This window comes from Heterodontus francisci, unplaced genomic scaffold (genome assembly GCF_036365525.1).
Source record: "Heterodontus francisci isolate sHetFra1 unplaced genomic scaffold, sHetFra1.hap1 HAP1_SCAFFOLD_592, whole genome shotgun sequence".
NCBI classification, from domain to species: Eukaryota; Metazoa; Chordata; class Chondrichthyes; order Heterodontiformes; family Heterodontidae; genus Heterodontus; species Heterodontus francisci.
In genome coordinates, this window is record NW_027140616.1 from 598513 (window position 1) to 620510 (window position 21998).

At 46.7% G+C, this 21998-nt stretch overlaps 1 protein-coding gene across 1 annotated transcript in view; it reads right to left on the reverse strand.

The window, feature by feature from the left end:
- Positions 1 to 908: 908 nt before the first annotated feature.
- The window catches only part of LOC137360258 (hexokinase-1-like), a 46881-nt gene continuing 25791 nt past the window's right edge, over positions 909 to 21998 (reverse strand). Inside the window, exons 3-9 of the mRNA XM_068025760.1 lie at positions 5540 to 5656; positions 5266 to 5361; positions 4652 to 4751; positions 4278 to 4467; positions 3053 to 3208; positions 1553 to 1786; positions 909 to 1122 (exon numbers count right to left, since the gene is read on the reverse strand). Of these exons, the coding sequence (XP_067881861.1) occupies positions 909 to 1122; positions 1553 to 1786; positions 3053 to 3208; positions 4278 to 4467; positions 4652 to 4751; positions 5266 to 5361; positions 5540 to 5656 (1107 nt within the window). The remainder of the gene's footprint in view (positions 1123 to 1552; positions 1787 to 3052; positions 3209 to 4277; positions 4468 to 4651; positions 4752 to 5265; positions 5362 to 5539; positions 5657 to 21998) is intronic.

The following is a 21998-nucleotide window of genomic DNA, read 5'->3' on the forward strand; positions in this document are numbered from 1 at the left end:
CAGTTCATGGTGGACCAGATTCACCACAACAGAGCTGGGACCAATATCCTCACGGGAAGGTTAAGTAGTGTTTTAGGGACTAATTTGGCAGGAGCAGGGTGGGGGTGGGGGAGAAATGATGTGGAACCAGGATGAAACATTAGAGAGGAGAAATAAGATGCAGAGGATTGGGAGAGACAAATAGCACAAGAGTAAAGAACAGTTCAGAAATAGGAGGGATCAGACAGGGGGCGTGGGGCAATACGAAGCAGTCTAATTTGGGGTTGGAGTGAATGTATGTAAACACATGGAGTCTGGTAAATAAGGTTGTGTTACAGGATAATCAGGGAAGGGAAAAAAAGTTGGGGATGGTAATATTGATTAAAGGAATTAGTACAGCACTGGGGAAACTCCGTTCTGATGAAGGGTCAGTGACCTGAAACATTAACTCTGTTTCTCTCTCTCCTGCCTGACCTGCTGAGTATTTCCTGCATTTTTTGTTTTTTTTTCAAAAATCATATTAATTGCAGTTTTGAAATTTTCAGTTGAACCCCACGCTCAACAGATTTTTGGGGAGACAGAGAATTCCAGATTTCCACTCCACTTTGTGTGAAGAAATGCTTCCTGACATCACCCTGAACAACCTGGCTGTAATTTAAATTTTGTTCTGGAACACCTCACTAGTGAAATAGTTTCTCTATACTGACCCTGTCAAATACTTCAGTCATTTTAAACACCTCCGTTAGATCATCCATGAATCATCTTCTATATTCAAGGGAATCCAAGGCAACCTGGCTTCATAATTTAACCCTTTAAATAGCCTTGCTGTGAGGGGACTTACTGAGTATCTCAGTCTGGTGAACTCTCCACAGAGAGAAACAATCACATTGATGGTCCAGTGTGATTCACAGAGATTTGACAAAGAGAAGTCAGTTTATTCCTGAGATCTTGGTGCCTTTGATGCTGATATTCTGTCCTGAGTATCTGGAATGTGTGTCTGTGTGTTCCTGGTTGTTATGGCAGCGAAGGTTCACGGCAGCACTGAGAGCTGCTCCTCTCCCAGAGCCATCTTCAGACAGCAGGAAATCCACTTCACACTTTGGAGCCAAAACCTTCACTGTGTCCTGGAGAATCCGGGAAAAACTATCAGCAGAAACCAAAGTCAGAGTGGGAAAACCAGTCCTGGAATATTCTACATCTCCTTAAACCAGTGTTAGAACCGTAAAACAAACCCAAGACAGTTACAACCCCTTACACCAGTGACAGAGCAAGGAAACAAGATCAAGATATTCCCTTAAACCAGGGTTAGGCTAGGAAAACCAGCCAGAGAGACTCCTTTAAACCAGAGTCTAATCAGGAAAAACAGTCCAAGATACTCTGCGACCTTTTAAACCAGAGTGTGAATGGGAAAACCAACCCAAGACACTCCGGGTCCCCTTAAACCAGTGTCAGAGCGGAAAACCTAGCTCGAGAGACCCACGTCACCTTAAAACAGAGTCTGACCAATGGGAATATTGTGTGTGGACAATATATGTGTGTTGGGTTAGTGGAAATGTAACACGGTGACACTTACTGAGGGTGTAACTTGTATAAAGTCCCATCCACCCCGACGGTAATCTTCAGCTGTTCCAGTTGGCGATTTTCTCTCATTTTCTCCAGCACGGCGGAGAGTCCAGCCCCACACAGCTGAGCAGCTCTCTGGGACACTATCAGACATACCTCCCTCACCACAACACAGTCCTCACTCCCACACGGCAGGCCCAGCTCCTCCAGGATGGATTGAACATGTTGCAGATCCCCATAATCACTGAGAGAGGGAGAGGACAAAGAGGGATATTAAAATCACAGAGATACAATGTGATATTGAGATATGGGATTCAGTGTGAGTCTGAGATGTGGGGTCCAGTGTGAGTCTGAGACGTGGGGTCCAGTGTGAGTCTGAGATGTGAGGTCCATTGTGAGTCTGAGATGTGCGGTTCAGTGTGAGTCTGAGATGTGGGGTTCAGTGTGAGTCTGCGATGTGGGGTCCAGTGTGAGTCTGAGATGTGGGGTCCAGTGTGAGTCTGAGAAGTGGGGTTCAGTGTGAGTCTGAGATGTGAGTTTCAGTGTGAGTCTGAGATGTGGGGTTCAGTGTGAGTCTGAGATGTGGGGTTCAGTGTGAGTCTGAGATGTGGGGTCCAGTGTGAGTCTGCGATGTGCGGTTCAGTGTGAGTCTGAGATGTGGGGTTCAGTGTGAGTCTGCGATGTGGGGTTCAGTGTGAGTCTGAGATGTGGGGTTCAGTGTGAGTCTGAGATGTGGGGTCCAGTGTGAGTCTGAGATGTGGGGTTCAGTGTGAGTCTGCGATGTGCGGTTCAGTGTGAGTCTGAGATGTGGGGTTCAGTGTGAGTCTGAGATGTGGGGTTCAGTGTGAGTCTGAGATGTGGGGTCCAGTGTGAGTCTGCGATGTGCGGTTCAGTGTGAGTCTGAGATGTGGGGTTCAGTGTGAGTCTGCGATGTGGGGTTCAGTGTGAGTCTGAGATGTGGGGTTCAGTGTGAGTCTGAGATGTGGGGTCCAGTGTGAGTCTGAGATGTGGGGTCCAGTGTGAGTCTGAGATGTGGGGTTCAGTGTGAGTCTGAGATGTGAGTTTCAGTGTGAGTCTGAGATGTGAGTTTCAGTGTGAGTCCGAGATGTGAGTTTCAGTGTGAGTCTGCGATGTGGGGTTCAGTGTGAGTCTGAGATGTCGGGTTCAGTGTGAGTCTGCGATGTGGGGTTCAGTGTGAGTCTGAGATGTGGGGTTCAGTGTGAGTCTGCGATGTGCGGTTCAGTGTGATTCTGAGATGTGGGGTTCAGTGTGAGTCTGAGATGTGGGGTTCAGTGTGAGTCTGAGATGTGAGTTTCAGTGTGAGTCTGAGATGTGAGTTTCAGTGTGAGTCCGAGATGTGAGTTTCAGTGTGAGTCTGCGATGTGGGGTTCAGTGTGAGTCTGAGATGTGGGGTTCAGTGTGAGTCTGAGATGTGAGTTTCAGTGTGAGTCTGAGATGTGGGGTTCAGTGTGAGTCTGAGAAGTGGGGTCCCGTGTGATTACTTTCCTACCTTTCAATCTGCGACAGGAACTTGGTTTTGATGACATCTCGATCCCTCAGCCGACGGGCTGTGATTCCCGGGAAGATCAGTCCTTTCTCACTGAGGTGTAGCAGGATATTTCGAACAATCTCACCCAGGTACATCCCACTGATCATCTTCTCATAGCTACAGAGAGAGCACAGGACAGGGTGAAACAGGTGAGACAGCCACTCTGAAACAGGTACAGCAGGAAACAGAGGTAGTGTCATTGGGAGCAGCAGTGGGAAGCCCAGGGAGGAGCAGGGAGTGGGGACAGGGATTGTGCACAGAGTAGACGTGGGATTTGCAAGAAATGTCGACGTAGAGAGGCATGGGCGTAATGAGGGTTTGGGGGCAATGATTGAACGAGCAGCATTTTGGAGCATGTCTGTTAAAGCCAATATTGAATGTACTCTATGATGTGAGCAAGAGTGTGAGCACCAGATCGGGCAGAGAGTTACATGGACAGTGGGAGGAGATTGAACGGGTGTGTTGAGTCAATTCGAGTGTATAGTGTACAGAGGACTATTACAAGCCCCCTTTCCAATGGATGTGATTGTAGATTAGAACAAAGAACAAAGAAAATTACAGCACAGGAACAGGCCCTTCGGCCCTCCAAGCCTGCGCCGATCCAGATCCTCTATCTAAACATGTCGCCTATTTTCTAAGTGTCTGTATCTCCTTACTTCCTGCCCATTCATGTATCTGTCTAGATACATCTTAAAAGACGCTATCGTGCCCGAGTCTACCACCTCCGCTGGCAACGCGTTCCAGGCACCCACCACCCTCTGCGTAAAGAACTTTCCACGCATATCCCCCCTAAACTTAATTAATTAAGTAATTAATTAATTAATTGAGTGACCTGTTTCCGGGGTAAGTGACCGACCTGTTTCCAGGGTAACTGACTGACGTGTTTCCGGGGTCACTGACTGACGTGTTTCGAGAGTAATTCACTGATGTGTTTCCCGGGTAACGGGTGTGCTTTGCAGGAGTTTGACCTGGAAGTAGTTGCCATTGTAAATGATACTGTTGGAACAATGATGTCATGTGCGTATGAAGACCCGAAGTGTGAAGTTAGTTAATTAATTAATCTCTCCGTAGAGACAGGTGATATGTTATAAAATTAAACCACGAAGGTACAGGAGATGGTGATGAGGAGGAGTTGCAACAATTAATTAATTAATTAATTAAAACTTAATTAAGATTCAATCCTTACATCTGTTTTCCTGGGTGCAGAGAATGTTGATCCACTAATTTGTCAAATTCAGTCACAAACTCAGCGAACTGATTCCTCTCACCCTCTCCGAATGCTTCCCATTCCATATCGATACACATTTCTCCATCATCACCTTCCAATTTCTCAATGTTCTTCATCTGCTCCATGTAACATGCATTGGTGCCAGTTCCTGCAGATAAACCAGGACAAGCACACAGTGAAGAGTCCCATCCAATACCACCCAGCACCCACAGCCCTGCCTCTTCCAATGCCCATGGCCCCACCTCTCCCATGGCCCAGCGTACATGACCCTTGACCAATCACTATTAAACATCCCTCCCCACACTCTGGGACATATTCCAATGAACACTCACCAACAATGAGACCAACTTCACACTTCGGGTCTTCATACGCACATGACATCAGTGTTCCAACAGTATCATTTACAATGGCAACTACTTCCAGGTCAAACTCCTGCAAGGCACACCCGTTACCCGGGAAACACATCAGTGATTTACTCTCGAAACAGGTCGGTCAGTCACCCCGGAAACAGGTCGGTCAGTCACCTTGGAAACGGGTCAGTCAGTTACCCTGGAAATGGGTCGGTCAGTCACCCTGGAAACGGGTCGTCAGTCACCTTGGAAGCAGGTCGTTCAGTTACCTTGGAAACAGGTCCATCAGTCACCTTGGAAGCACGTTGGTCAATGACCCCGGAAACGGGTCGGTCAGTCACCCCGGAAACAGGTCCGTCAGTTACCCCAGAAACAGGGCGGCCAGTTTCCCCGGAAACAGGTCAGTCAGTCACCCCGGAAACAGGTCGGACATTTACCTTGGAAACAGGTCGGTCAGTTACCGTGGAAACAAGTCGGTCAGTTACCGTGGAAAGACGTCAGTCAGTTACCCCGGAAACAGGTCGGTCAGTCTCCCCGGAAACAGGTCGGTCAGTCTGGGTCTGTCACACAGCAGCACCTGGGCTGAAAGTCATTACCTTTCTGCGTTGAATGGCCTCCCGCAGGAGCTGTACTATATCCTCTCCTACACAGCCTGAAGCATTAAATCCCTTGGTCCATTTCAACAGGATCCCCTGGAGAGCAGAAGAGCCCTGATTAATGAAACTCTGATCTCCAATGGGATGTTTAACACCCCAGTCAGTTAATGCTGCTCAATGTAAAACACAGAATATAAACTGCTGCTTGCTGTATTGTGCTGAGGGTGGATCGAGAGAGAAATGAGACAGACACATGGGATGGCCAAGCTCTCACCTGATCCAGGGCAGTCTGATTGCAGGGGAAAGAGAAGGTGAATCCCAGAGGAAGGCGTTCCGTGATTTTCAGATTTGATAGGAATCTCGCAATACAGTCCACAATGTGATCAAAGAGCTGCAAAAGAGCAGATGTTAGAGCCTGTTCTAGAACCAGCACTGGGGGAAGTATCAGACAAAGTGAATCACCTCAGCTGGGAGATCTCTGCACCGAGTGACAATCAGATTGCAAATAACCCTGGTTCAAAACAGCAACCAGAGAGACAAATGCAGCCCTCCCCCTCCCCCTAGCTCACCTTCACATTGTGAGCCTCTGCCATCACATCCTGTCACCAGGCCACTGTACCCTACCCTGCCCTTAGTCCTCCCATAGACAAGTGTGAGGTGGTGCACTTTGATAGGAAGAAGATGGCCACATACTGCTTGGATAATCAAAGTCTGAATGGTATAGAGGAGCAAAGGGATCTAGGGGTACAGATACACAAATTACTAAAAGGGCATAAAAAATAATCCAAGCACTGGGGGTCATTTCAAGAGGAATCGTGTTAAAAAGCAGGGAAATTGTGTTAAATAGTTTTGAACCTTGGCTGACCACCCTGTTTGCGGGGTAACGGACCACGGAGTGGTTGAGGTGAATATTATTGATACATTTCAGGGGAAGCTAGATAAACACATGAGGGAGAAAGGAATAGGATATGTTAATGGTGTGAGATGAGATAAGGTGGGAGGAGGTTTTTGCCTGGAGCATAAACACTGCTATAGACCTGTCAGTCCAAATCGCCTGTTCCTGAGCTGTAAACTCAATGTCATTTCAACCCCATCCTCACTAACATTTGATGGAGCCCTTCTGATGTCGACGTGTCCAGAACACATACATGTAAGAAAGGACATAAAGAACATAACAAATAGGAACTGGAGTAGGACAGTCAATAAGGTCATAACTCATTATCTATCTCAACTCCACATTCCCACACTACCCCCATCTCCCTTAATTCCCTTAGTCTTCAAAATCTATCAATCTCAGTCTTGACTATCCTCAATAAATGAGAATTGACAACTCTCTGGAATAGACAATTCCAAAGCTTCACAATCTTACAAGTGAAGACATTTCTACTCATGCCAGTCCTAAATGACTGGCCAATTATCCTCAGACTATGAGCCTAGCCAGTTCTAGACTTGTAGTTTGAAGCATGGTGCAGGAGGGTGGGCTTCAGATTCTTGGGGCATTGGGACCAGTTCTGGGGCAGGAACCACCTATTCAAAGGGATGTGATGCATGTCAACAGGACTCGGACCAATGTCCTCATGTAGACATTTACTCATGTGGTTGAGGAGGGTTTTAACTGAATTGACAGGATGGGCACCAGCATATAGAAGGAAAAAAGAGGAATAAGGTGCATAATGTGAGAGTGTTGGATAGTACAAAAGAAGGAAGGAGTACCACATTAGAGAGAAGCAGATTAAGAAGGGCTATGAGGAATACAAGGACAGGTTTACAATACATGTATGTAAATGCACAAAGTGTGGTAAATAAGGTTGGTGAGCTACAAGCACAGATAGCCATGTGGGAATCTGATGTAGCTGCAATAATGGAAAAGTGGCTGAAAAATGAAGATTGGGTACTTAATATTGAAGAATATAAAGTGTTCAGAAAAGATAGGGAAAGAAACGAAGGGAGGTGAGGTGGCAGTACTGATTAGGGAAGATATTGTAGAGTTGAAAAGGGAGCATGTCCTGGAAAGGCAAAGACAGAATCCATTTGTTTAGAGTTGAGAAGCAAAAAGGTGATGATCGCACAACTGGGGATATTCTATAGGCCTCCAAATTCAGAGAGAGAGCTGGAGAAGAAAATCTGCAGGAAAATCACAGAGATGTGCAAGAACTATAGAGTGGTGATATTGTGGGGGGGTGGGGGGGGGGACTTTAATTACCCAAATATAGATTGGAATAACGTTAGAGTAAAGATTAAGGAGAGGAGGAAATTCAGGAGAATTGTTCAGGAGAATTTCCTTGACCAGTATGTTCTTGATCCAACTAGGAAGGAGACATTGCTGGTCAGGTGCTGGGGAATGAGGTGGACCAAGTGTCTGTGGGGAGCACTTGAGTAAGAGTGATCAACATATCGTAAGGTTTAGATTAGTAATGGAGAAGATTAAGGAACAATCTGAAGTGGAACTTCTAAATTGGAAGGGGGGCGGGGGGAATCTATCCAGGGTTAAATGGAACCCAAGAGTGAGGATGAACTGTAACATGGAACAATGGGTAATCTTTAAGGAGGAGATATTTCAGGTACAGGCTAGGTACATTCCAATAATGGCAGTTAACATAAAAGGGAATCCAAAAATCTGCCAGCATGTAAATAGTAAGCAGGTAGTAAGAGGCGGGTTGGGGGCGAGTAGGGAGAACGAGGGTGATATATGCTGAGAGACGCAGGGCAAGGCTCGAATATTTGACTACTTTGAATCAGTGTTTACTAAAGAAGAGGATGCTGACAAAGTATCAATCGAAGTGGAGATGATAGAGGTAATGGATGGGGTGAAAACTGAGAGGCAGAACATCCCGGAAAGGCTGGCTATGCTTAGAGGGGATAAATCTCCTGGTCCGGGTGGCTGTATTCCAGTTTGCTAAAGGAAGTGGGATTTGAGATAGTGGAAGGACTTGTCATAATCTTCCAATCTTCACAAGAAAGAAGGGAAGAAGGTAGAGGATTGGAGAGTGGGAAATGTGACATCCCTATTCAAGAAAGGGTATAAGGACAGTGCTAGCAACTACAGGCTGGTCACTTTAACATCAGTGTGCGTAAGGTTTTAGAAATAATAATCAGGGAAATAAATCAACAGGCACTTGGAGAGTCATAAAGTCATAGAGTCGTGCAGCATGTAAACAGGTCCTTCGGCCCACTGTGTCCATGCCGACCACAATGCTTATCTATACTAATCCCACCTGCCTGCATTAATTCCATATTCCTCTATGCCTTGCTCATTCAAGTACCTGTCCAGATGCCTCTTAAATGTCTCTACTGTTCCTGCCTCCACCACCTCCTCAGGCAGCTCATTCCAGATACCCACTATTCTTTGTGTGAAAAATTTACCCCTTTGATCCCCTTTAAACCTCCTCCCTCTCACCTTAAATCTATGCCCTCTAGTTTTAGTCACCCCTACCATGGGAAACAGACTCTGGCTATCTACCCTATCTATGCCTCTCATAATTTTATATACCTCTATCATGTCCCCTCTCAGCCTCCTTTGCTCCAGGGAAAACAGACCCAGCCTATCCAATCTCTCTTTATAACTCAAGCCCTCCAAACCAGGCAACATCCTTGTGAATCTTTTCTGCACCCTCTCAAGCTTAATCACATCTTTCCTGTCGTGCGGCAACCAGAACTGCACACAGTTCTCCAAATGCGGCCTAACCAACGTTATGTACAACTGTAACATGACGTCCCAACTCTTGTACTCAATGCCTCGGCCGAAGAAGGCAAGCATGCCATACGCCTCCTTCACCACCCTGTCTACCTGTGTTGCCACTTTCAGGGAACTATGTACTTGCACGCCAAGGTCTCTCTGCTCAACAACACTCCCCAGGACCCTGCCATTCACTGCATATCTCCATCCCTGGTTTAACTTCCCAAAATGCATCACTTCACACTTGTCTGCGTTAAATTCCATTTGCCGCTCCCTTGCCCACTTTCCCAGTTGATCTATATCCTGTTGTAACCTTAGACAACCTTCTTCACTGTCCACTATACCACCAATTTTGGTGTCATCTGCAAACTTACTAATCATGCCCCTTACATTCACATCCAAGTCATTAATATATATGACAAACAATAGAGGGCCCAGCGCTGATCCCTGCGGCACACCACTGGTCACCGGCCTCCAATCTGAAAAACAACCCTCCACTACCACCCTCTGCCTCCAATCACCAAGCCAATTCTGTATCCAATTTGCTCGCTCACCCTGGATCCCATGTGTTCAAATCTTGTGGACCAGCCTACCATGCGGTACCTTGTCAAAGGCCTTGCTAAAGTCCATGTAGACAATGTCCATCGCCCTGCCTTTGTCAATCCTCTTGGTCACCTCCTCGAAAAACTCAATCAAATTTGTGAGTCATGATTTCCAACGCACAAAGCCATGCTGACTATCCCTAATCAGACCATGCCTTTCCAGATGCATATAAATCCTGTCTCTCAGAATCCCGTCCAATAACTTTCCCACCACTGATGTAAGGCTCGCCGGCCTATAGTTCCCTGGCTTATCCCTGCTGCCCTTCTTGAATAAAGGCACAACATTAGCTATCCTCCAGTCTTCCGGAAAGGGTTGGGTTAATTAGGGAGTGCCTTGTAAAAGAGAGATTTGTAAAAGGCAGAACGTACTTGACTAATCTAATTGTGTTTTTTGATGGAGTAACTGAGAAGGTTTATGAAGGGAATGTGGTGGAAGTTGTCAATATGGATTTTAAGAAAGCATTTTACAAAATGCCACCTAAAAGGATGGTCAACAAAAGTGAGGCTCATGGAATAGGAGAGTCAGTGTCAGCTTGCATAAAAAGTTGGCTTAAGTACAGAAAACAGCGAGTCATGGCAAATAATTGTTTTTCAGACTGGATGATGGTAGACTGATAGTGGTGTTCCCTGACGGTCAGTGCTAGAACCACTGTTTTTGTTTTGTGATGAAAAATGACTTGGATATTGGAATACAGAGTAAAAGTTCAAATTTGCCGATTATACCAAACTTGGAGATGTGGCAGACAATGATGATGTCAATCAACTACAACAGGATATAGATAGGCTAGCAGAATGGGCAGACAGGTGACAGATGGAATTTAATACTGAGAATTGTGAGGTGATGCATTTTGGCAGAAGGAATAGGGAGAGGCAATATATACTTAATGGCACAGTTCTAAAGAGTGTAGAGGAACAGAGGAACCTGGGGGTGCATGTGCCTAGCTATTTGAAGGTGGTCGGATATTGAGAGAGTAATTATCAAAGCATTTTGCATCTTGGGCTTCATAAATAGAAACATTGATTACAAAAGCAGGGAAGTTCTGCTGAACCTTTGTAAAGCTCTATTTGGGCCCCAACTGGAGTATTCAGTCCAGTTCTGGTCACCACACTTTAGGAAGGATGTGAGGGTCCTTGAGAGGGTGCAGAGGAGATTTACCAGAATGGTTCCAGGGATGGGGGATTTTAGTTACAAGGTTAGGTTGGAGAAGCTGGGATTGTTCTCCTTAGAACACAGGAGATTGAGGGGAGATTTAATAAAGGTATACAAGATTATGACAGGTTTAAATAAGGTAAACAAGGAAGAACTGTTCCCATTAGCTGATGGAACAAGCACTAGAGAATATAGATTAAACGTTTTGACCAATAGGTGCAGGGTTGCTGTGAGGAAGAATGTTTTTTACACAACAGGTGATAATGGATGTGGAGATGATGAATGATTTCATCAGTAAATTGGATGGGCACTTGAGGGAAATAAAGTTACAGAGCTACAGAGATAAAGGCAGGAATTGGGACTGACTGGATTGCTCTACGGAGAGCCAGAATGGACTTAATGGGCTGAATGGCCTCCTTCTGTACTATTATGAGTCTATGACTATGACTCTATGATAATAGAAGCTGGAGAACAGAAAGAATCTGTAAAGGGTTGTAGATAGGTTAATAGAGTGGACAGCAAAGTGGCAGAAGGAGAATAAAGTGGGGAAATGCATGGAACAGAAGAATGGGATGTTTTTTAACTGGTGAGAAACTATGAAATGTTGATATTCAGAGGGACCTTGGTGTGCTTGTTCAAGAAACACAGAAAGTAAGGTACGGCAAGCAATTAGGAAAGCAAATGGTTTGTTGGCCTTTCTTGCAAGGGGTTTGGAGTACAAGGGTAAAGAAATCTTCTTACAATTGTTCCAGGGCTTGGGTGTGACCACACCTGGAGTATTCTTTGCAGTTTTAAGGATATACTTGCCCTCGAGGCAGTTCACTAGATTGATTCCTGGGATGAGATGGCTATCCTATGAGGAGAGATTGAGTAGAATTGTCCTATATTTTCTGGAGTTTAGAAGAATAAGAGGTTATCTATTGAAACATGTGAGATTCTGAGAGGGATTGACAGGGTAGATGCTGACAGGCTGTTTCCCCTGACTGGATGATCATAGAGTCACTAACTGCACAGAAAGCAGCCAATGAGTGGTAATGACCTGGAACTCACTGCCGATGAGGTTGTTGCAAGTGGAGATGATGAATGATTTCCAAAGGAAATTGGATGGGTAATTGAGGGAAATGAACTTGTAGGAACAGAGCTGGGGAATGGGACTGATTGGATTGCTCCAAAGAGAGCTGGCATGGACTCGATGGACTGATTGTCCTCCATCTGTGTCATATGACTCTATGGCCCTACTATTGGCATTGTTAAAATCTGCAATTTTACTGTCCTATTGTTTCTGCACTTTTCAGCAATCTGCCTACATATTTTCTCTTCTCTCTTCCTCTGACTGGGGATCTATAGTACACTTCCTGCACTGTGATTGCCCTTTTTTTCTTCCCTAGTTCAACCCATATGGCCTCATTTGATAAGCCTTCTAGTATATCATCCCTCCTTTCAGCTGCAATTATTTCTGGTGAACCAATGTTACAACCTCTCCTCCTTTTGTTACACCCTCTCGATCCCGTCGGAAACCCTGAAACCAGGAATATTGAACTGCCATTCCTGCCCTTTTAGCTATATTCCAATAATAGGTATGATATCATACTTTCAAGTGTCAATCTGTGCTCTCAGCTCATCTGCCTTGTTCCTTGAAATAAAAAAAGAAAGTGCTGAAAATACTCAGCAGGTCTGGCATGAGTGTATCCAGCACTTCCTGTTTTACAGATTTCCAGCATCAGCAGTAATTTTCTTTTATTTTTTTCAGACATACAGCACTGAAACAGGCCCTTCGGCCCACCGAGTCTGTGCTGACCATCAACCACCCATTATACTAATCCTACATTAATCCCATATTCCTACCCCATCCCCACCTTCACTCAATTCTCCTACCACCTACCTACACTAGCGGCAATTTACAATGGCCAATTTACCTATCAACCTGCAAGTCTTTGGCTGTGGGAGGAAACCGGAGCACCCGGCGAAAACCCACGTGGTCACAGGGAGAACTTGCAAACTCCACACAGGCAGTACCCAGAATCGTACCGCGGTCACTGGAGCTGTGAGGCTGCGGTGCTAACCACTGTGCCACTCCAGTTGAACCTAGGTAGGTGAACTCTTGAACCACTTCCAGAGCATGGTTGCCGATACTGATAGATGGAGCATTTCTGACGTCCTGTCCCATGATGTTCGTTTTCTTGAGGCTGATGGTTAGGCCAAATTCATTGCAGGCAGCCGCAAACCTGTCGATGAGTCTCTGCAGACACTCTTCAGTGTGAGATGTTAATGCAGCATCGTCAGCAAAGAGGAGTTCCCTGATGAGGACTTTCCGTACTTTGGACTTCGCTCTTAGACGGGCAAGGTTGAACAACCTGCCCCCTGATCTTGTGTGGAGGAAAATTCCTTCTTTTGAAGACTTGAACGCATGTTAGAGCAGCAGGGAGAAGAAGATCCCAAACAGTGTAGGTGCGAGAACACAGCCCTGTTTCACACCACTCAGGATAGGAAAGGGGTCTGATGAGGAGCCACCATGTTGAATTGTGCCTTTCATATTGTCATGGAATGAGGTGATGATACTTAGTAGCTTTGGTGGACATCCGATCTTTGCTAGTAGTCTGAAGAGACCACTTCTGCTGACGAGGTCAAAGGCTTTGATGAGATCATTGAAAGCAACACAGAGGGGCATCTGTTGTTCGCAGCATTTCTCCTGTAGCTGGTGAAGGGAGAACAGCATGTCAATGGTGGATCTCTCTGCTCGAAAGCCACACTGTGCCTCAGGGTAGACACACTCAGCCAGCTTCTGGAGCCTGTTTAAAGCGACTCAAGCGAAGACTTTCCCCACTATGCTGAGCAGGGAGATTCCACTGTAATATAAAAGCAAAATACTGTGGATGCTGGAAATCTGAAATAAAAACAAGAAACACTGGAACCACTCAGCAGGTCTGGCAGCATCTGTGGAAAGAGAAGCAGAGTTAATGTTTCGGGTCAGTGACCCTTCTTCGGAACTGACAAATATTAAAAATGTCACAGGTTATAAGCAAGTGAGGTGGGGGTGGGGCAAGAGATAACAAAGGAGAAGGTGCAGATTGGACAAGGCCACATAGCTGACCAAAAGGTCGTGGAGCAAAGGCAAACAATATGTTAATGGTGTGTTGAAAGACAAAGCATTAGTACAGAACAGGTGTTAACGGTAGTTGTTGCAGTCACCGCGGTCACCCTTGTTCTTATAGAGGGTGATGATACTGGCATCGCGCATGTCCTGTGGTACTGCTTCCTCATCCCAGCACAGGCAAAGCAGTTCGTACAGTGCTGAGAGTATAGCAGGCTTGGCACTCTTGATTATTTCAGGGGTAATGCTGTCCTTCCCAGGGGCTTTTCCACTGGCTAGAGAATCAATGGCATCACTGAGTTCCAATTTTGTTGGCTGTACGTCCAGCTCATCCATGACTGGTAGAGGCTGGGCTGCATTGAGGGCGGTCTCAGTGACAACATTCTCCCTGGAGTACAGTTCTTGGTAGTGTTCCACCCAGCGGTCCATTTGCTTGCGTTGGTCAGTGATTGTATCCCCCGATTTAGATTTGAGGGGGGCGATCTTCTTGATGGTTGGCCCAAAAGCTCTCTTAATGCCATCATACATTCCTCTGATGTTTCCGTTGTCGGAGGCCAGCTGAATACGACTGCATAGGTGTTGCCAGTAGTCATTTGCACAGCGCCTGGCTGTTCTTTGTGCAGCGCGTCTGGCTACTTTAAGTGCTACGGATGTTAACTCGCTGGGAGCTTTCTTGTAGTTCAACAGTGCAATGTGCATAGCAGGTATGACAGGTTCCAGCGCTTCAAAGTGAGATTGAAACCAGTCTGCATTCCGCTTCACACGTTTGCCAGAGGTGGTCATTGCTGAGTCATAGATGGTGTCTCTGATGTGGGCCCACTTTGTCTCTGCATCCCCTGTCGGATTGTTTTGAAGGGCTTTTTCAAATGAATTTGGAAACTTATGGAACAGCTATGGATAAGAAATTCTGCTCATGTTGATGCGCGGGCGGCCCTTTTGCTTGGAGTGATGTAACTTCTTTGGTTTGAGTCTAACCTTGCTGCACACCAGGGGGTGGTCGGTGTCGCAGTCCGCACTGTGGAAGCTGCGTGTGATTTGAACACTGTTTATAGAGGCTCGCCTTGTGACGATGAGGTCCAGCTGGTGCAAACGACGTGATCTTGGGTGTCTCCATGAAACCTGGTGACAGGGTTTAGTATAAAAGAACGAGTTGGTGATGCAGAGGTTATGATAGGTACACAACTCAAGCAGTCTCTGCCCGTTCTCATTCATCCTTCCAACGCCATAGCGCCCAAGGCAGGAGGGCCATGAGTCATGGTCGGCCCCAACCCCGGCGTTAAAGTCCCCCAGCAGGAATAGGTGTTCGGTGTTGGGGATGCTGCTAATGATATTATGGAGTTCCTCGGAGAACTGGTCTTTAACTTCAGGTGGGGAGCAGAGTGTTGGAGCATAGATGCTGAGTAGGTGTACTGGACCAGAGGCGGTGAGCAGTCGGATGGACAGTATGTGTTCCGAGCCATTTGAAGGTGGCTCTATCATGCTGAGCAAAGAGTTTCTGATGGCGAAGCCCACTCCATGCTGTCTTGGTTCTTCAGGATCCCTACCCTTCCCCCCTTCCCTCCCCTCCCCCCTCACATCCCCCTCTTCCCATTCCCCCTCCCTCTCTCCTTGCACCCCCTCCCTCTCTCCTTGCACCCCCTCCTCCCTTCCCTCTCCCTCCATGAAATCACACAGTTTACTTGTTAGGGCCACTGCTCAGGGATAGGAGCTAACAACCTCACTGCCTTGTGGGCGTCTCGGGAGAGACCAAGGCTAAGGGAGTAAACCCTAACAGAAAATCCGGAGCTGGACCCCTAAGGCGGTCATGTGTTTCCTCTGGCATGTTTCCGGCAGTTCCTGCAGCCATACCGGTGCCAAACGTTGTGCTCTGCACTCCTTTGGATCCCACTGGAAAGGCCGAGAGGGGGGTTTTGATGCTTGGGCAACTCACAGCCTCCATACATCCAGCCAGGCATGCGCCATGGAGAGGTCACTCCATAGTCGCCTCACAGCGACCAAAACAACACGGAAGGCAGCAGTTACGGGTTTTAAGTCCAGCTCAATTGGTGTAGAGATTGGGCCCCATGGGTTGCCTTTGTCGGTGGGAGAGGTCATCGCATCTCATTGGACAGCTATCGCCCACCTCAAACTGGGCAACCCCCAGTCAGAAAGGTTCTGTCCCGCCACAGTCCACCTGCTTCAATGGGTGCTTGGAGCTCAGGGTCATTGCCCGACAAGTGGACTGTAACACCGCACCAAACAGCACGACAAAAAAAGGAAAGAAGGTACCAGCCCTTCATTTTGTAAGCTGGAACATCAGAACTATGTGTCCTGGCCTGTCAGAAGACTTTGCACAAATTAACGATTCTTGGAAGACCGCCATCATTAACATCGAGCTCAGTAGACTCAATGTGGACATTGCAGCACTTCAGGAGACACGCCTCCCTGCGAGCGGATCTCTAAGAGAGCAAGATTACACCTTCTACTGGCAGGGCAGGGATCCTGAAGAACCAAGACAGCATGGAGTGGGCTTCGCCATCAGAAACGCTTTGGTCACGTGACCACATGCTGGCCAACACGGGGAGTTTTAAATTGGAAAAAAAGAATTTGAACTGAGAAAGCCGTGCGCTCCCGGTTGGAACGAAACCTCCTCTCCAGTCCTGCCTGCCTCCCTCTCTTTCCCATGGAACTGAATCTTGTGAAAACACGTGAACCTCAAAGAGAGAAACGTCTCCGACATGAAGAAGGTTTAAGAAGAATACTGCGCCCCAACGAACAGCGAGACTACCTACAATCAAGTGAGCTTGAAGCACAGTAAATAAGAAACTCTTCTGATATTCCCTCAAACCTCTCTACAATATTTTCCTCCCCTCTTTATTGTCCCTATTTGCATGTGTGTATCACATGTGCGTGCTAGCATGGGCATGTTATATATCCGCAGGTGCTAACCAAGTTAGAGTTTAAGTTTAAGGTTGAATAAATTTCACTTTCTTTCTTTAAATCTAAGGAAGCCTGTTTGTGCTCATTTCTTTGCCTTATAATTGGAAAGCTGTGAACAAGGATTCACCAAGGGGGAGCTCAAAACACAGTGTGTCTGAAAATTAAACCCTGTTACAATAAGACCAGGTGAAGATAGCAAAAGACCTCTAGACACCTTTCTTGCACTATCTCTCTAGCCACACAGTCAGCTGCTCTATCCTCCAATTTCTAGCAAGTGGATCAGGAATAATCTGAGAGATCCTACTTATTAATCTCTTTTATAGCTGCCTAAACTCTGTTATGACCTCAGAGAGATCGTTAACGTGATGTGAAAAGAAGTGGTAGTGAGATAGTTGATGCGTTGGTTTTAATTTTACAAAATTACCCCAGTTTCGGGGAGTGTTCCATAAGATTGGAAAATAGCCAATGTGATATCAATAGGTTAAGTGAATGGGCAAAGATCTGGCAAATGGAGTATAATGTGGGAAAATGTGAAATTGTCCATTTTGGCAGGAAGTAAAAAGAGGCATATTATCTAAATGGTGAGAGATTGCAGAGCTCTGACATGCAGAGGGATTTGGGTGTCCGAGTGAATGAATCGCAAAAGGTTAGTATGCAGATACAGCACATAATTAGGAAAGCTAATAGAATGTTATCATTTAATGCGAGGGGAATTGAATACAAAAGTCGGGAGGTTATGCTTTAGGTATACAGGGCATTGGTGAGAGCACATCTGGAGTACTGTGTACAGAAATGGTCTCCTTATTCAACAACGAATGTAAATGCGTTGGAGGCAGTACAGAGAATGTTTACCAGACTAATAACTGGAATGGGCAGGTTGTCTTATGAGGAAAGGTTCGACAGGCTAGGTTTGTATCTTTTTTTTCATTCATTCATGGGATGTGGGTGTCGCTGGCTATGCCAGCATTTATTGCCCATCCCTAATTGCCCTTGAGAAGGTGGTGGTGAGCTGCCTTCTTGAACCGCTGCAGTCCATGTGAGGTAGGTACACCCACAGTGCTGTTAGGAAGGGAGTTCCAGGATTTTGACCCAGCGACAGTGAAGGAACGGCGATATAGTTCCAAGTCAGGATGGTGTGTGACTTGGAGGGAAACTTGCAGGTGGTGGTGTTCCCATGCATCTGTTACTCTTGTCCTTCAAGGTGGTAGAGGTCGCGGATTTGGAAGGTGCTGTCTAAGGAGCCTTGGTGCGTTGCTGCAGTGCATCTTGTAGATGGTACACACTGCTGCTACTGTGCGTCGGTGGTAGAGGGAGTGAATGTTTGTAGATGGTGTGCCATTCAAGCGGGCTGCTTTGTCCTGGATGGTGTTGAGCATCTTGAGTGTTGTTGGAGCTGCACCCATCCAGGCAAGTGGAGAGTATTCTATCACACACCTGACTTGTGCCTTGTAGATGGTGGACAGGCTTTGGGGAGTTAGGAGGTGAGTTACTCACAGAACCACAGAATAATGCAGTGCAGAAGAGGCCCTACGGCCTTTTGAGTCTGCACAGAAGCATTAAAACACCTGACCTGTCTACCTAATCCCATTTGCTAGCACTTGGCCCATAGACTTGAATGTTATGACGTGCCAAGTGCTCATCCAGGTACATTTTAAAGGATGTGAGGCAACCTGCATCTACCACCCTCCTAGGCAGGGCATTCCAGACCGTCACCACCCTCTGCGTAAAAAGTTCTTCCTCAAGTCCCCCTTAAACCTCCCGCCCCTCACCTTAAACTTGTGACCCCTCGTAACTGACCCTTCAACTAAGGGCTACAGCTGCTCCCTATCCACCATGTCCATGCCCCTCATAATCCTGTACACCTCGATCATGTCACCCCTCAGTCTTCTCTGCTGCAACCCAAGCCTATCCAACCTCTCTTCATAGCTTAAATGCTCCATCCCAGGCAACATCCTGATGAATCTCCTCTGCACCCCCTCCAATGCAATCACAGCCTTCCTATAATGTGGTGACCAGAATTGCACACAGTACTCCAGCTGTGGCCTTACCAAAGTTCTGTACAACTCCAACATGACCTCCCTGCTTTTGTAATCTATGCCTCGAATGATAAAGGCAAGTGTCCCATATGCCTTTTTCACCACCCTATTAACCTGCCCTTCTGCCTTCAGAGATCTATGGACAAACACGCCAAGGTCCCTTTGTTCCTCGGAACTTCCCAGTGTCAGGCCATTCATTGAATACTTCCGTGTCACATTACTCCTTCCAAAGTGCATCACCTCACACTTTTCAGCGTTAAATTCCATCTGCCACTTTTCTGCCCATTTGACCATCCCGTCTATATCTTCCTGTAACCTTAGACACTCCACCTCACTGTTAACCACTCTGCCAATCTTTGTCTCATCCGTGAACTTACTGATCCTACCCCCCACATAGTCATCTATGTTGTTTATATAAATGACAAACAATAGGGGCCCAGCACAGATTCCTGTGTACGCCACTGGACACTGGCTTCCAGTCATTAAAACAGCCATCTGTCATCACTCTCTGTCTCCTACAGCTAAGCCAATTTTGAATCCACCTTATCAAGTTACCTTGTATCCCATGTGCATTTGCTTTCTTGATAAGTCTCCCATGTGGGACCTTGACAAAGGCTTTGCTGAAATCCATGTAAACTACATCAACTGCACTACCCTCATCTACACACCTGGTCACATGCTCAAAAAATTTGTTAGGCATGACCTCCCTCTGACAAAGCCATGCTGACTAATCCTAATCAAATTTTGCCTCTCCAAGTGGAGATAGATTCTCTCCTTCAGAATTTTCTCCAATAGTTTCCCTATCACTGACGTGAGACTCACTGGTCTGTAGTTCCCTGGCTTATCTCTACAACCTTTCTTAAACAGTGGGACCACATTAGCTGTTCTCCAGTCCTCTGGCACCTCCCCGGTGGCCAGAGAGGAATGAAAAATTAGGATCAGAGCCCCTGCAATCTCCACCCTCACCTCCCACAGCATCCTGGGACACAAATCGTCCGGACCTGGAGATTTGTCCACTTTTAAGCCTGCCAAAACCTCCAATACCTTGTCACTCCCTATGACAATTTGCTCAAGAACCTCACAGTCTCTCTCTCCAAGTTCCATATCTACATCCTCATTCTCTTGGGTGAAGACAGATGTGAAGTATTCATTCAACACCCTACCAATGTCCTCTGGCTCCACCCACAGATTTCCCCCTTGGTTCCTAATGGGTCCTACTCTTTCCCTGGTTATCCTCTTCCCATTGATATACTTATAGAATAGCTTGGGATTTTCCCTACTTTTACCAGCCAGAGCTTTCTCATATCCCCTCTTTGCTCTCCTAATTGCTTTCTTAAGCTCCATCCTACACTTTCTGTACTCCACTAATGCTTCCATTGCTTTGCTCTCCTTGTATTTGCTGAAAGCCTCCCTTTTCCTTCTCATCGTACCCTGAATGTTTCTGGTCATCCATGGTTCTCTGGGCTTGTTGCTCCTAACTATTACCCTTCCCATTTCCTTTTTGAATGCCCCCCACTGCTCTTCTGTAGATTTCCCGACAAGTAACTCTTTCCAGTCTACCTTGGCCAGATCCTGCCTTATTTTACTCAAATTCGCTCTCCCCCAATCCAAAACCCTTTTTTGCAACTTGTCTATTTCTTTCTCCATAACAAGCTTAAATTGTACCATGTTGTGGTCGCTATCACCAAAATGCTCCCCCACCAACACATCAACCACCTGTCCGGCTTCATTCCCCAGAATTAGGTCCAGCACTGCACCCTCCCTTGTTGGATTCTCTACACATTGAGATAAAAAGTTCTCCTGTATACATTTTAAGAACTCCACTCCCTGAACACGATGAATATCCCAATTAATGTTGGGAAAGTTGAAATCACCTCATATAATTACCCTGTTATTTTTACACACCTCTGCAAATTGCGCACATATTTGCTCCTCAATTTCCCGCTGACTATCTGGGGGTCTATAATAAACACCTAGCAATGTGGCTGTCCCTTTTTTATTCCTAAACTCCACCCATAAAGCTTCATTTGATGCCCCCTTCAAGAAATCATCTCTCCTTACTGCAGTAACTAATATTGCAATGCCCCCTCCTGTTTTACCCCCTCCTCTGTCTCGCCTGAAGATTCTATATCCTGGGACATTGAGCTGCCAATCCTGTCCCTCCCTCAACCATGTCTCCGTGATTGCTACTATATCACAATTCCACGTGTCAATCATTGCCCTTAACTCATCCGTTTTACCTGCAATACTCCTGGCATTAAAGTAGAGGCCTTCCATCCTGGTCTTACTCCCTTGAAACTTACTTCCGCTGTATTCCCTCTGACTTGCTTTCCTGTGTTTAGCTGTGTCCCTATTCTGCTAGGAGTCTGCATCCCCTCCACCTGCCAAATTAGTTTAATCTCCTCCCAACAGCACTAGCAAACCCGCCAGCAAGGATGTTAGTCCCCCTCTGGTTCAGATGTAGACCGTCCCGCTTGTACAGGTCCCACCTTCCCCAGAAACAGTCCCGGTGGTCCAGGAATCTAAAACCCTCCCTCCTGCACCTACTCTTAAGCTACGCATTCATCTGTACTATTCTCCTATTTCTATACTCGCTAGCACATGGCACTGGGAGTAATCCACAGATTACAACCCGAGAGGTCCTGCTTTTTAGTCGACTGCCTAACTCCCTGAATTCTTGATGCGAGACCTCATCCCTCTTTCTACCTCTGTCATTGGTACCAACATGTACCATGACCTCTGCCTTATCACCCTCCCCCTTCAGGATGCCCTGCAGCAGTTCAGTGACATCCTGGCACCAGGGAGGCAACACACCATCCTGGAGTCACGTTGACGGCCACAATAGCGCCTATCTGTTCCCCTGACTATAGAATCCCCTATTACTATTGCCCTTCCTCTCTTTCCCCCTTCCTTTGCCGACAGGCTGCTTGTGGTGCCAGAAGCTTGGCTCCGTCCGCACTCCCTGGAGGAACCAGCCTCATCAGCCTCCAAAATGGATACTGATTTGCAAGCGGGACCCCAGGGGACTCCTGAGCTACCTGCCTGTTTCTCTTGGACTGCCTGGTGGTCACCCATTCCCTTCCTTCCTCAAGTCCCTTCAGCTGCGGTGTGACCACCTCTCTATACGTGCTATCCACAATGTTCACAGACTCGCGGATGTTCCACAGTGTTTCCAGCCCCGTTCCAGCTCTGAAACCCGAGCTTCCAGGAGCTGCAGCTGGACACACTTCCTGCACACTTGCTGGTCCCGGGGACTGGA